Genomic DNA, 14,852 nt, shown 5'->3' with positions numbered 1-14,852 from the left:
ACCCGAAGCATTCTAATTTTCAGTATTTTAATGAACTGGATGTGATGTATGTGTGTCATTTGTTAGATATCCAATCGAATATTTCGCAAGTACTACACAACAAACTAAGAATACGTAACGCTTAGGTATCTGTAAAATTGATATCGTAACTCTTTACGTGACAAGTAACTAGGGGCTAAAATTATTGGTAGAAAATAAAACGACAGTGGACAGGTTAATATTAATATTGCTTCGTTTATTGCGCTTGTCATACGTACGATGTCGTGTCTCCAGTAGTCCAATGGTTGATTTTTCAAACAGGTTCCACTGACACGTTCACACCGACCCGGTTGAGCAACGAATGCAGTGAATCCCACACCAGCTTTATCACACTCGTTTGCATCCTCGTTGATCTTGTCTGCCTGCACCACTAGGTACTCGCTTGACCATCCTGCACAATTTAACCAGGACTTTCTCTCGTACATTCTAATAACTAACCTGTTCGGTCTTTTTACGGTATTATTTTCAAAACCTTCAGCTTCTGAATACTTTGATCTTTTGCCAGAAAGCATAGACGGTATCAGCAAGCGATCTCTCGTGGGATTTAAATTGTATTCGATCTTCGAAGTCGCTCTCACATCGTTATAGGTAAAAGTCACCGTATTCTCTTTATTTCGATAGTATTTATCGAAGGTACCCAATCTGATGAGATAAACGTCCTGTGTAGCGTGAATTTAATGACTCCAATATCTCAAACGTACTTCATCTCATTGTCGTTGATTAAATTTACCTTATGATCGAACCGTTTGTCAAGTCTTTCCATAAAATCGATCCATCAGACATAGCACGTTTCATGTAAATTTGAAGATGTATCTTATGGACTACTATAGGTTCTTCCAACTGATACACAGAGTACCTGAAAAATTTCTCACGTCATTTTACTCTTTTATTTCGACGAGAAGAGGCTAGGCGTCGAGGAAGAAAGAACATTTTGAAACGAACCATAGATCACTGAAACGTAGACAGTGGGCGGATTCTAAATATTTTAATGGATCTACGTTAGGAGGATGTCTGTGATCCGAGCAATCCTGGCCGCCCCGAATTTGCGGTTCTTTCAACCCATTTTCGCCAGACGATTTTCTTGTAGATTCCGTGTTTTTCGTCTCTCCTTCCTTCGCTGAAAATTCATCATGATTCCTCCATTTGATTCTATAATCTACATTCGAAGGTTGAATCTGCTCCTCTTCCGATAGCATAAGTAAATTCCTCTTGAAAGGCCACTTGCTCTTCGCCTTTTTCCTATTCCTTTTGTTCTTCTCCCTCTTTCCCTTCTTCGTCTTCCTCTTTCGCTTTCCCCGACGTTTCTTTTTCAGATGCTTCGCATCCTTCTTTTTGCCACGATTCTCATGTTCCCGTTTCTGATTTGCCGAACGTGTATTACGTACAGCCGTATCCCTTTTTTCCTTTACACTCGATTTATTTCCGCAAACATCGTTGTCCTTTTTCGACGTCTTTTTCCCGCTCTCGAGATTCGATTCGAGGAATTGGTCATCGACGTTCTTACCCACGTTCTGCGGGAAAGATTCCTCCTTCGTTGGTGTTTCTTCTTGTATATTGGCCAAGTCGGCCGGGTTCTTATCAACCTCCAAATTCGTCTCGAATTCCTGTTCATTCGACCGATCTTTCCATTCGCTCGCCACCGGAGCATCTGCTGTACTCAGCAGATCCTTTTTATCACCTAACAATTTTCGATCATTCAGTTTGTCAGAACGTTTGAACGGTACCTCGCGTTTCAGGTCATCGCCTCTTATTACAGAATCGATTATTTCCTTTATTAAGTTACGATTCTCCCCTCTCGAGTTATCTTCAATCTCAGAGTACTCCGACTCATCGTTATCCTCCGAAGATCGTGTACTGTCTTTGATGCGAGTTCCTTCTCCCATCACTACCACCGTTTCGGTAGTTGCTGTTCCTTGTTTGCTGTCCGGGGCCGAGAATTCTTTCAAACTCCAAAACGTACGATTGTCAGGAACTATGATAAACTTCTTCAAATGTATCAAAGTACGACCAGTCGTGTTGCTCGAATTCCCCGTATCGGCCACAAGTTTCTCCAACTTCCTCACAAAGTCCGAAATCGCCAACATATTCTTCTTCTCGATCGACTCCTTGCTATCTTCGTTGGCAACTATACCTTGGGGTAAATTCGGCGAAGCCTGAAGCGCTGATTCCGCCTCTAATTTTGGTTTTGGATAGGACATCTGCGCCTCTATAACGGTTTCGTTGGAACTAGTGAGCTTCGTTGTCGTTGCTACCGTTGTTGTTGTCGTCGTCGTTGCCGATTCCGCTGCTATCACTATCGGTGGTTTTGGATAGGACATCTGCGCCTCTATCACTGTTTCGTTTAAACTCGAAATTATGGTTGTCGTTTCTATCGCTGGTGACGTCACTGCTGACTTTGGCGTTTCTGTCGCTGGCTCTGTCGTATTCGAAGAATCTTCGATTTTAAGATCCTGAATACTGAGAACCGTATTTTTCACCATGGATCCTTGATATTTGTCAGGAACGATGGTAGTCTCGGCTAAATCAAACTTCAGCGTGGTACTATTCAATACGTAACAGCCTACTTTCTCTACATCCGCAGCAGCGTCTGTGTCCTCATTTTCGAAATTATTTTCTGGCAAATTAGACTGGTCTAAGGAAACCTGAGACGAATCGTCCAGCAATTCATCGCTTATCTTCTTCGAATTGGCTTCGTTCGAAATCAAGGCGACTCGATTTCGATCTTCCACGTTCAAAGATTCGTCTTGCTCAGCGCCAGCAAACTTCTCGCGTTCCTCCACTTCAGTTTCCTTTGGAACGCACGTGGCTGATGCAAAGGATTCGGAATTCTTCTTCAAACGTTTAAGACTTCTCTTCCAGCTGCTGCTAACCTGCAACGATTGCTTCGACGATGTCGAGTCTTGTTTCGTTGGATCTTCGTTAGGTTCAATGGATTTCTTTTGCAAGTGGATCAGTTTTTGTCGAGGATCGTTTCTGTACCTGCCGGCATTTCGATTTCTAGCGCGCATCGTATCGAGGAAGTATTCTCTGGCTACCGATCGATCGTCGACTTGATCAAGAGGCGCGTTCAGAGACGATTCAACATCATAACCGTTGGGCAAAAAATTAGCATTGTCTGTTCCATCGGAAGCGAGTGTGTCCGACGCGTCAATAAAAGAATTCGCTGACTCTAATGGAAATCGATTGCCGTAGCTATTCGCTTTTCCATCGTAGATAAAGTCTTTCCTGAAAAATTCGGGGTCTGCGTTAAAACTGATGGACACCGGTCGACCGTACGCATCGCTCTCCAAATGAATTTTTCCAGTAAATGAAATGTCGAAATCTTTCCCATGTCCGTCCTCCTCGTTTTCAGCTTCGGCGTTCTCCAAATTTTCTTCTTCCATGGATCTCATCTGACCTTCGGTTCTTAGATCCTTCGGATATCTATCGAATTCATTGAGCAAACTGGAGCTATCGCTCACCTGATTGTAAGAATTATCGTTCTGCATATCGTCGGAAATCTTCGAATCATCGTCCGTTTCTTTTTCCAAAAGATCTCCCAATGCTGGATCTGAATCGTAATTTACACCTGCAGAACCTTCCACACTGTTATCGTCATCAGTCTGTTTTTCCTCCAAAAGTGTCCTGTCGTTTTCATCCATCTGTTCTCCGGGTAAGAAATAATCGTAATCACTCGACGACTCCTGCGAGGAAGGGAGCGATTGCTCCTTGTCGCCATCTTTATTTTTCTTCTCCCGTTTCAATGCAGACCTCGTGGCATCTCGTTTTTTCGTCTCCTTACGGTCTTTATCGCGAACCGATTTTAAACGCTTCCGGTGTTCAGACGCACCCTCATCGTACTCGATATCCGAATTATCATCCTTGATAAAATTGTCTTCGTCCTGCCGAATCTTCTTCTGATCCTTGTTAGATCTGTGACCAGCCTTGCTCTTGTCGTGCTTCAGCCCCTGAACGGAGAGCAAACGTCTGCCTCTTCGATTCGTTTCCGCCTCGCAAATGACGTTCTTTGTTCCACGATCCCCGACATGGCGGACTCTGCCCTTCGTGCAAGGCGGCAAGATCCTTCCTAGAACGCCATCAGTTGCTGGATTCAGAGAATCTTCCCTCAAGCTGTCTCCGTTCCTCGCGTTTTTATTCTTGCGCTGGCTGGAACTTTTACTGAAAAAAACACGGTCGTTGTTACTCTTCTGTTTGACAGTGTACTCCAGTGATTCAGTCGTGACGAACCATGGATGATGAATCCATTTGATGTCAGACGAATCAGGAATTTCACTATCGGACGCAGGTTCCCTGTTTCCCCTTACGTCTCTAGAACCGTCTACATTCTCGTTTGCAATTTTCACTTCATTTTGTCCAGCTGATGGATATTTCTTCGAGGACAGCCTATCTCTTATTCTTTCTCCAGCTTCACCCGGATCTTCGACTTGCACTTGTACGTAATTCCGCTGTTCACGAGAGAAGCTGCTAGTCACACCCAACCTTTCCTTCACGACGTTCATGTTGGCCGCCTTGAATGAAAATTTCATCGCGGAATCCGCTCGCGTCGATCGCTTTTTCCCGCCGTGATCGATCGGATTATCTTTGTACACTCTTCCGTCGAGCTTGTCTGTCTCGTGAAACGCCTTTAAATCCTGCTTTTTAATCATCGGAGCCGTAGTGCGTTTTACTTTCTTCTTTCGATCGTTTATCCACTTCTTTCTCATTTTGGACGGTTCCACGTTTCGGGAGATCGACTGCAGATCGACGAATGCCTGTTGAGGTGTCGGCACGGAAATCATTGGCGTCTCGTCGGGGAAGGTTACTCCCTCGATGGAAACCTCTTTATGAAACTCAGCGCCTCCAGGTGAAGTTGGCGGCGCGCTTTCTGTGGGTTTGACCACAGGTCGAAATGTTTGGTCCGTGATTTTGGTCATCCCGACTGAAGTGGTCGTTTCTTCGGTCGTATTTGTCGTCGTTGACTCCTTCAGCATGATCGTCGTGGTCTCATTGACCGTCGATGTCCTGTTAATCGTTGGTTTCAGCTGTTGAAATGCCTTCTCAATGTTTTTTTTTAGACCACCCAGTCTGTCGATTAATTTCGGAGACTTGGTGCCAAATTCGGGAGTTTCCGTAGAGATTGTACTTCGTAAAGATTCGGTAAGTGAGCCGGTAGCAATTTTGAAAAGGTCTACCACAATCAACGCTTGTGTCAAGTCGGATGTTTCGCTTGTAAATGACGTGGGATTCAATAGCAGCGTATCATCGTCGTTAGAGTCAATATTGTCAACGTACTCTGGCGCGAACATGTTGGATACAACTTGATTCTGTTCCTTCATCATGGATGAACCCATCGGTGGTGGGATCACAAGCTCGGGACTGGAAGTTGTACTCTTGTAATTGTCGAGCAACTGGTCAGGATTATTCGCAAACAGATTATCCTTTTGATTTGCTTGTACTAGTTCGTCCGATGCTTCGTCTTGAGAACCTACGTAAGAACCCTGATTCATGTTAAGTTTATTGTTGTAAGAAGAAGCCTTTTTGCGCAATTCATCCATTTTTTCATTCAGGATAGCTTGTACAATCTGCTTTCCGTTGACAGTTTGGTCAATTTGTAGAGGCGAGAGAGCATTTTTATTTTTATCGAAGTCATCTATTCTTTCATTGAGAATTATAGCCTCCGTTCGATCGGGAATTTCGTCAATTTGTCGATACGGAAGCGCATCCTCTACCTCTTCAATTTTATTTCCCTGTTCACCAACGTTAGTTGAAATCATCTCTTTCTCATGCACAGGATTAACGCTCACCGTGTTGCCTTTCTTCTCTGTTAGAATTGGTTTTGATCCCATCGTATCCTCTTTAAGGACGTCGCTTATGCGACTGAATTTGTCCTCGATCTGTTTATCCACGCTGTCCTGCTGACTAGTTTCGTCCCATGAAAACGAGTCGTCGCCCATCTTTTTCCCTTCTTTGCCCTTTCCATTTGTTATTTCTGACTTTTCATCGTTGGCCAATTTATCCGACCTTGATTTCCCGTCAGTGCCTCCCTTCAGGTCCCGGGCAACGTCTATATAGACTCGCACAACGTGACCGGGTTTCCGATTCGCCGTCACGAGTTCTTTGTCATCATCGGCCTTTTTGCTTCTCTTTCGTCGACCTCGGCTCCGGGACAAGTCATTGAATCTCTTCGATCTGTACCGCGCTGACCGCCAGTTTTTCCAATTTCGAAGCTGTCTGCGCGATCGTCGGAAATTTGTCCTGCTCCCATAACCCGTAACATCCTGTTTCTTCAGCTTTTTTCCTTCCCGATGGTCGTAGCTATTTCTGCACGATAAGTCCTTCAAGGTTCTCTTCTGCGGAGTGTAATTTTTTATCCTTTCCTCTTTCGGATGCTTCTTTTCACGCGCAGAAAAATCCTCCTTTCGCAAGGCGTTTCCACCTTTCGCGACCGTGTTCGAAATCAGCTTTCGCCTGTCTCCAGCAAAAGTTTCGCTGCAACTTGCGTCCTTCTTGTTACCGTTAGATTGAAAGGATCCGGACCTCTCTCGTTTCTTGTTAAAAGTCCCGAGTCTGGTCTCTCGCGACGTGGATGTATTTCCCATTACTCTATTTAAATTACCCTTCCCGATTTCCTTCGTTCGAGCTGGCCACGCCACAGGAGAACCATTGCTATTCAATACACCTGTCGACAAATTTTTTAAAGGCTCGTTTAAATGCATAGAAGGTCGAATCGCGAGCGAATCGATTGTCGACGTAACGGGAAACATTTTGTTCCTCTTCTTGCCCGACTTCAGAGGCGGACCTTTATTTCCATACGAGGATTGTGCCCGGCATTTCTTTCGTTCAGTCTTCTCAACGTCCTTCCCGCCATTAACCTCCATCGACTGCATTTCCGGCAGCAATTTTTTTCTCCACTCGTATTTCGTCGAAAGGCGAAATTGTGATCCCGAACAAGCTTCGTCGTGTATCGAATTTACACATTTATTTGGCTCGCTCACGAATGGATTTTTCGAACGTTCCCCTTCCTCTCGCGATAGCTTTTTGGCTTCCGCCTTCGAGCTGATCGAGTGGAATTCGCGATTGCTCGTTCCCTTTCCATCGCGCGAAACCTCGCACTGGTTCCTTCTATCTTCGCTCGTGGATTCTGAATTTTTTATACCTGTCGTCGATCCACCGCGTTTCGAGTTTCGCTCGCCCGCTACTCTTCCGCTTTTCGCCTCGAAGACTACGTTCGTCTGCGTCGACGCTCGATCTCGTTCAACGTCGACGCCCGACGCTACTTTATCTCTGCTTGGCGGCCTTCCAGCCACCATTTCCGGAGACAGGAACAAGCTCCACGTCGACGAAACTTCACCTTGCTTTCCTTTGTATCTTTCTCTCGCAATCGACTTGGTCGCGCCAGAATTCAAAGCCTCGTTCTTCCTCGACTCGCGCGATTCCTCGTGATTCTCTGTTCCCTTATTTACGCACGCCTCTTTCGATAAAACTTGATTGGATTTATGACAAGTTTCAGGTTCGAAAACGTAGGATTTGGGTGTCTGGTTGGCAAACAGATTCGCGTGTAGCGTGGCCGATTTCTTCCCGGACCGAGCTTCATCCCCTTTAGCCTGGCTTCGTGCCACCGAATTATCGTTCGAACTCGAGCACTTGCTTCCCGTCCGTAACCTGTTGCAAGGTTTGTTTATAGTATGGTTGTAGATTGACTTGGCCTTGCCATCCGAACTTTTGTTCCAGCCTCCGTATTGACGTCTGCCGCTTGCCTCCGAGTCGCAGGAACAACAGAAACCCTGCAATCGTTTCGTGTCGTTAGCTACGATCGTTGAATATTCCTTGAAGGAAACAATCTCCCTGCATCTTTACATTTAGTCCTCGATCATTGTTATTCGTGCATGGAAAACGTATAATATCTTTTTCGAATTTTAAGAAAAATTCTGAAACTTTCTAAGTGAAATAAAGTTGCGAAATTGGCAGTTCAAAGCGTAATCGACAGAGGCAATGCACAATTTTATTTTTGAATACAACGAGAAAGAATTTATGCATAAAGTTTACCTGACTAAATGGGACAGGTTTTCCACGCATAAAGCTTCGACCACAAGTTGGCTGCTCGGAATCTACATCGCACCCCGTGTAATTCGGGCTCCGGTTGTTAATCACTTCTTCTCTCGCCTCTGCGTTAACAACCTTGTTCAAAGTCGCGCGATCAATACGACTGTCCGCGAGATCTTGCCGACTACTCTGCTGGTATTTCTACCAACAATGGCTAAAAGGCTCCGCAGAACGTTGTTCAATTATTATTTATCATAATCTGATAAGAAATCGACAAGTTCTTCGCACGGCACGATAAATTACCAGCAGAGTTATCAGCCGTAAACTACGTTATCTTTGCGTGGAAAATTAGGCTACTCAACTCTCTTGATACTCACACTTTGGAATTTCAACCCGTACAATTGTAACACGGTTTCTTGACGAACTTTGATCACGTAGGGATTTTGCAGTGGAATTTTTTTCATCGTTATGGAGTCCAGCACGTGATCGATTACTATGAATTTCTCTTCAATTTCAGTCTAATAACAGTATTCCGTTATTAGAAAATGTTAATACGTAATTCGTGACATCGTATAATATTTCAATGTTTTAATATTTTAGAACACAGTAGTAAAAAGAAGAAAGTACTACTAAAAATGTAGTATCCTCAAAAATTCTATAAAGATCGATAAGCAGAACACCTTGCCGATATTGTTGAATCTCATGCTGATAACGATGTTCCTGATGCAGTTTGTTATCGTCCCTCGATCCTGTTCCTCGTCGTACCTACGTTTTCCACGAACGTGAAAATCATCCCCTAACGTTCTACGAAAGAAAAACCAAAAATCGATTCTGCCAGTCGCTTGAAATCCATCGAACTCTACTCTAATTATTCTATACTCTATTCTTTCCGTTCCGATAACTATATCACGCGACATTCACATTAATAATGCAAAAGTCAAGTAAAAACTTATTGTACTTCTCCTGTGTAAATGCGGAGCAACGGGAAACCGCGGCCCTGATCTCGATCGCCGGTCGATTCCATTCCTCCGAATCTTCGTCGATGTGTTCGCGACTTGTGAACCGAGACGGGCAGTCAGGATTTCTTGAGGGATGAAACCGAGGAACGTATTCGAATTGCGACACATAGGAGGAGCGGGTCGTGCTCATTCTGGGATAAGAGACGAGTGTCATCTGCACAGATCGATCGCGAAATGAATAAAGGAATTTCCCGGACGAGACTTCGGTTATCTATTCTCGAAAGTGTATTCGACAGTCGACGCGTTTATCGGATTACCCAAAGGATCAGGAGATGCCAGACAGCCAGTGACATGTTAGATTATCTGCCAGGGAACTCATCCTCGGCTACAGGCGCGCAGCCTCAAATTTCTCGTCATGTAAGAATTTTCCACGCGTGCAAGAATGAAACTGGATGGAAATTTCTTTCTACTTTTTTCTTCAAACAGCGATATCTCCTGACAGTTTCCGATTCGGATCGATTACGTTTTACTTGGATGTTCCGTGAGGTTAGAAGCAGAGGAACGTCGAGACACTCGTCTGTTTCCCGATCGATAGGGAAATCGAACGTTAACGTCACTTTGTTCTATATTCAGGAAATCATTATACTTGTAAATATATTACAATGTCAGTTGTATATAAACCATATTTATTTGCCATATCAGCTATCAGCCATTTACATTTACAACGGTGTTTGAATAACGTGACTTTATGCTTTCGATTCGACGAGGGACATCCGAGCGCCGTCCATGACAGCTCTTCTTCCTCTTACGATCCGTTAAATATCGTTGAACCAATAGAATTTTTCCTACGATCAAGATCATCGAGAAGACGCGCGTCGAACCGTCCCTCGAGTTGCTTAAGTACTGCTTAAGAATATCACAGATCGCGATTCTTGCGTAAACGCACTAAAATTGTAACAACCTTCGCTAGCCGTCGGCTCGCGACAATCGGATCTCCTTTCTGGAAATCCTTTTCGCCGCACGATTGGTTCTTTTCGCTCGAATGCGAACCATTGCGTCTCCGTTTCGACGACCAAGGGGAATTACGAGCACCACGACGAACAGCTCACCAATTTATGTTTCACAAGCTCGTTGATAAAACCAAGTGGGAAACCCACTGGGAAACAATCGCTCGACGAGAGTAAACGAAACCTGTGTACCTACCGTACGAGTATTTTGTGCAAGGAACATTTAGAAAGGGAAACGTGAAACGTGCGACGTTTCTCGAATTGTAAAGGAATCGTTGCAAATTTGTGGATATCTCTTATTTCTAAGGTGTTGATAAAAAAGTTCTGCAGATTCATAGGGATTAAAATGTGTAAGATAAGAAGATCGAAAGGAGAAAGTAGAGTTTGGTGTGTAGATGCTGTCGTCGATTCGCCGAGGGAAGAGTGAGCTGCTCGCCTGCAGCGACTAGACTCAACTGAAAGCTGAATTTCCATCGAGAACCGAGCGAAACGGTGTCACGAATAAAAAGCGAAGCGTTAATCGAAATTTGTGTCCGTACGGAGAAAAACCGAACGAAACAGGTGAATAGAAGCGCGCGCTAACCAGTTTGATCTCTCTAAGCCTTCGTAGAACCAGCGTAAGGCGAACTATCCGCGACGAGAGATTTTCCAGCCAATCTATTTTTGAAACGATACAACACGGACAGCTCCTTTACGCAAACTTCATTTACGTTAAGTTAACTAAACTAAACCGAAAAGGATCATCAGGGGATACGTTATTTACAGGCTTTACAGACTAACAAGAGCGAAGACAATCGGTGCGCGAGAAACTAAACGATTCGCTTCGTAAATGTTTTCAGTTTGCGTTTGTTAAGCCGTTTGCACGACACGGTCTGATCGACGAGATTTCTCTCGCAAAGTACTTGCACTTCGCGTTCCATCGAGGCCTAGTCTCGATCCTCCGAGAGTCACTTTCAACTATACTCGTTACTCGAGAGATTCTAGAAATTGTTCGTTAGCTTTTCTCAATTTTTAATTCGAATAGAGACGCGAGTCAGAGATATAGCTCGCCTTTCCTACAAAGTTGCGCGTTGATCACGTGTTCACGTGACTACAACGTGGCCGTATACTTTTATTCTTGTTTATCGAGAAACTCTGATCTCGCTAATAAACGACATGCTTTGTTAATTCCATTAGCAAACTTGCCGGTTCTCTACTCGCCTTGTCGCAAACTGAACGATCGAAGCGCTTTTTGTAAATTTACTTATTCTGCGTGTGTACGTGTACATCTTTATTAGTTTCCTTTTTATTCGTATTTTGCTCGTGTGTATCACACTCTCGTCTGTTCCGCCGTACAATTTATTGCTTTCACTATAATAAATCTAAGGTCCTCTAAAGCGTCATAGGGAGAGATATTAACATTAATGGCGCGTTTAAACGAGATTACTTTGACGACCGTACCGAAGATCGACATCTCCTCGGTTGGCCGTTCTTTAGACTCTGGAAACGCTGTAACAAGCTTATCTATCGGTCGATCCTCCGTCATCGCGAATCGCATCTTCCCAGCGTAATACTCGTCCAACTCTCGATGCATCCTTCTACTTCGATTCTTCAGTTTTCCGGATAGAATTCCTGCGAAATATCGATCCACGTAGTTGGCGATAAAACTCTAATCAAGATAAAAGTACGATATCTTGCAAGTATCGGTATTACCTGAACCGATTCCCTCCGACGCAAGATCGCTCGACAATTGCTGAAAAAATGATTAGCCCTTGTCGCTTAGAGTGTGTCCAACCACAGCACGCCATTTTCCGTATCGAATCCAAATGATCGAATATGTCGTAGATGAAATCTGTCGGTGCACGATTGTCCAAGCCTGATCATCACCATGTGGTACATTTGTTAGGGGGGTTCATTTTGGTTCCGATCGGACAACGGAACGCATCCGCGAATGCTTGAGAGTTCATCATTATACCGTTGACTCTAAACACATTTTAATGGGTGGTATTTATTTCTCAATAACGTTAAATTCTTCGAGGTACGACTGAACAGGAAGACGCTGGCTACCTTTCAGGCTGAGGTGTGTGATAATCGAGCTCAACGGAAAGAATGTAGGCCTCGGCAGTCATATTGGAACAGTAAGTCTGCAATATAATTCAGAAATAAGATTAGATTCCTACGATCCCTCTCGCATAGTTACAATTACACTAATTTCCATACGTTTCTGAGAAACTGAATGATTCAAAGAAGCGCAAAATGCAAAAATATATGTATTGAGATATGTATAATTTTGTATGCTAGACTAGATTAGCCGCGTGGTAGCGACACGCGTATGTGGGTATGAGTGTATGGAAGTATGTGTGTGCACAGCGTCTCGAAAAACAGATGAATGTAATTGTTCCATTAGTAGTGCGGTATAGAAGATGGTGAGACCAAGAGAGTGCTGAGACGCGTGCAAGTATCGACGAAGATCCTGGGAATCGTTTATTAAATAAATCTGAAACTATTTTAATATAAATCCTAACCCCAATCTAAGTATTCCTTTACTTTTATTTCGGCGATTAACCCTTTCCCTTCGGCAGTCCAGTCTGCCGAAGTACCGTCACTGAACGGAAACGCGCGCCAGAAATACGCATAGTGTGCGTGGTTGCTATATGTTGAGGTTATTAGATGTATGAACAGAGGAACGCGTGGATAAATTGTAAAGTAGAAAATATATTTTAATACAGAAGTGTAAGTACAAGTAGGAATATAATTTGAGCTGGTCCCGATCCGCACGCTAGCAGTGCTACCCTATAACTGAAAACCCCGAAGCCAACGTCGCCTGTCTACTATTTATGGTCTGCCTTCGTCCCAGTCTTTTGTCTATACGCTGACGATGGCTTCAGTGCTTGAGAAAACTAAAAAGACCAGATGTAGAGTTTTCTTAGAAGTGGTGACCATTTCAACACTGTATATACGTTTTCCTAAGTCTTAAATAACAATAATTCTTGTAAGAACCGTATATGAAATATCGTTTCACTATCAATGGATTTAATTGATTTTTTAGCATGAAACAGTATACGATCGTTTGGATGTTTGAAATATATTGCGCGAAACGTTTTAATGTCTCAACAATGAGTAACTTTAAGAAGTGATTAATCCAATATGTCAATAAAATCAACAGAAGATGTTCTGGCGATAACGAAAAAATATATTATCGACTACACTTGTATATGCATCATTTGGATGCTGGATATATGGGGTGCTGGACCCAGGAGTCGTCGCGTTAGATTAAGATCCACAATTCTCAACAATATGGAATATATAGAATGTATAACATTTAGCGCAATATATATGGCTACTTACGCTCTGAGCTCTGCTCTTCCAATTATATTCATAAAGATACGAATTCGTATAGTGGAAATCTTAAAATGTGGATGAAAGGCGTCGTATGTTTACCTGGGCGGCGCTTATGAAGAAAAGCTGGCTCGGCCGAAGTCCCTCTAATCCGGGAAGACTTCGATCCTTCCCGTTCGTCAGGGTGTGCCAGGTTTTATAAGAAATTTGCAAGGCTCCGATATCAGCGACATTCTCGTTCCTCGTCACGTTCCAGTCGAACTGAAAAACCATTCGAACGAGTCCCACCCAACTTTCGATATACTTACTCGAAGAAAATATGTGAAAAAATATTCTCTACCTGTACAGCAACGTCGTTCCCATAAAACTGAACCTTCCTCCAAAAGCTTCTGGCATAAAGCCTCGCGACGCATTCGATCCTCGCTTCCAACCTCTTCCAAGACTCTGGCGTGATCCAGAGCCACTGATCGACGTTCATATCGGGATCCAATGGCAGTCGACGTCGATGGAGGTCGAAAGCGTGGAGAATCTCGTGACCAATCACCGATCCTAGAGTCGCGTGCGCTGCATACGCTGGCCCAGCGTCCCAGGACCATGACCAAGCTGTCATCATCGCAAGTGGAATGCCTGAAATCGATGAATTCCCTCGTCACAATTCTTTGGACAAGCTTATAAAATGTTCAGAGATCCATTTTACCTATTGTGTTCGTCGAAGATTCGTAGTAAGCGGATACGCTATAGGGATGACGACGTCTGCAAAGATAAAATTAATTTTATCCCATTCTATTATCGATGGGTTTGCAGCAATAAGGAGACAGCCCCGATATCTAAAATCGTATTTATCGGAAAAGAAAGAGAGACATAGGTTCAAGAATGTAGAGATTTAGTACTACGAACATTAGCTGACTACGACGAATGCACAGTACGTTGCAAAGTGACTCGATTTGGATCGATCGCGAATTAGTTTGCTTTTAAATAAATTTTGTTGAGTCAGATTACTAAGAAAGTGGAGTAACCTCATTTATTTTCGATCCTATTGTTAGGATGTTCGAAGTAAGAAAATGCTCACTTTTCGGTGACGTTCCTGCGCAAAACCTTGTCGTCCACGGTGCGAACCTGTCGAAATCGTTTCAACACGGTGTGGAAGAAATCCGCCGGATCGATCTCCACCTACCGGAAGTGATAGATGGCAGTCACGAATAGCTGACGGAAGTATCGCTAGGAATACGTGCGCGTCGCATGCAAAGAAGCACGAGGAAGGCCTCACCTCGGCCATTTCGCGGGCCAGCAGGCTCTCATTGTGGAAACCAGGCCACACGTGAAATCTTCCCCGCAACGAGTTCAGCTTCAACAACGCCTGCGTCCTTGTCTCCTCGTCTAGCCAAGATTTCACCAAAATGCGCTCAGCTACTGTCTCTTTCACGCGTTCGAACAGCCCTCCCACCTGTTCGCGACACGACGCAATTTGTATCGCAACGTTTTCACCAAGACAAAGGAAAGAGAAGAG

General features: G+C 43.9%; 1 protein-coding gene across 2 annotated transcripts in view; it reads right to left on the bottom strand.

The window, feature by feature from the left end:
- Nucleotides 1–9,689: 9,689 nt before the first annotated feature.
- The window catches only part of LOC126921957 (neprilysin-1-like), a 74,105-nt gene continuing 68,942 nt past the window's right edge, over nucleotides 9,690–14,852 (bottom strand). For both annotated transcript variants that reach the window (XM_050734051.1, XM_050734052.1), the window contains 8 exons: nucleotides 14,613–14,789; nucleotides 14,415–14,515; nucleotides 14,043–14,098; nucleotides 13,686–13,972; nucleotides 13,448–13,606; nucleotides 12,074–12,150; nucleotides 11,720–11,989; nucleotides 9,690–11,638 (listed from right to left, as the gene is read on the bottom strand). In XM_050734051.1, coding sequence (XP_050590008.1) covers nucleotides 11,890–11,989; nucleotides 12,074–12,150; nucleotides 13,448–13,606; nucleotides 13,686–13,972; nucleotides 14,043–14,098; nucleotides 14,415–14,515; nucleotides 14,613–14,789 — 957 coding nt within the window. In that variant the 3' untranslated portion in view covers nucleotides 9,690–11,638; nucleotides 11,720–11,889. The remainder of the gene's footprint in view (nucleotides 11,639–11,719; nucleotides 11,990–12,073; nucleotides 12,151–13,447; nucleotides 13,607–13,685; nucleotides 13,973–14,042; nucleotides 14,099–14,414; nucleotides 14,516–14,612; nucleotides 14,790–14,852) is intronic.

This window comes from Bombus affinis, chromosome 11, assembly GCF_024516045.1.
Source record: "Bombus affinis isolate iyBomAffi1 chromosome 11, iyBomAffi1.2, whole genome shotgun sequence".
NCBI lineage: Eukaryota > Metazoa > Arthropoda > Insecta > Hymenoptera > Apidae > Bombus > Bombus affinis.
This window is presented reverse-complemented; position numbering and strand designations above follow the sequence as displayed.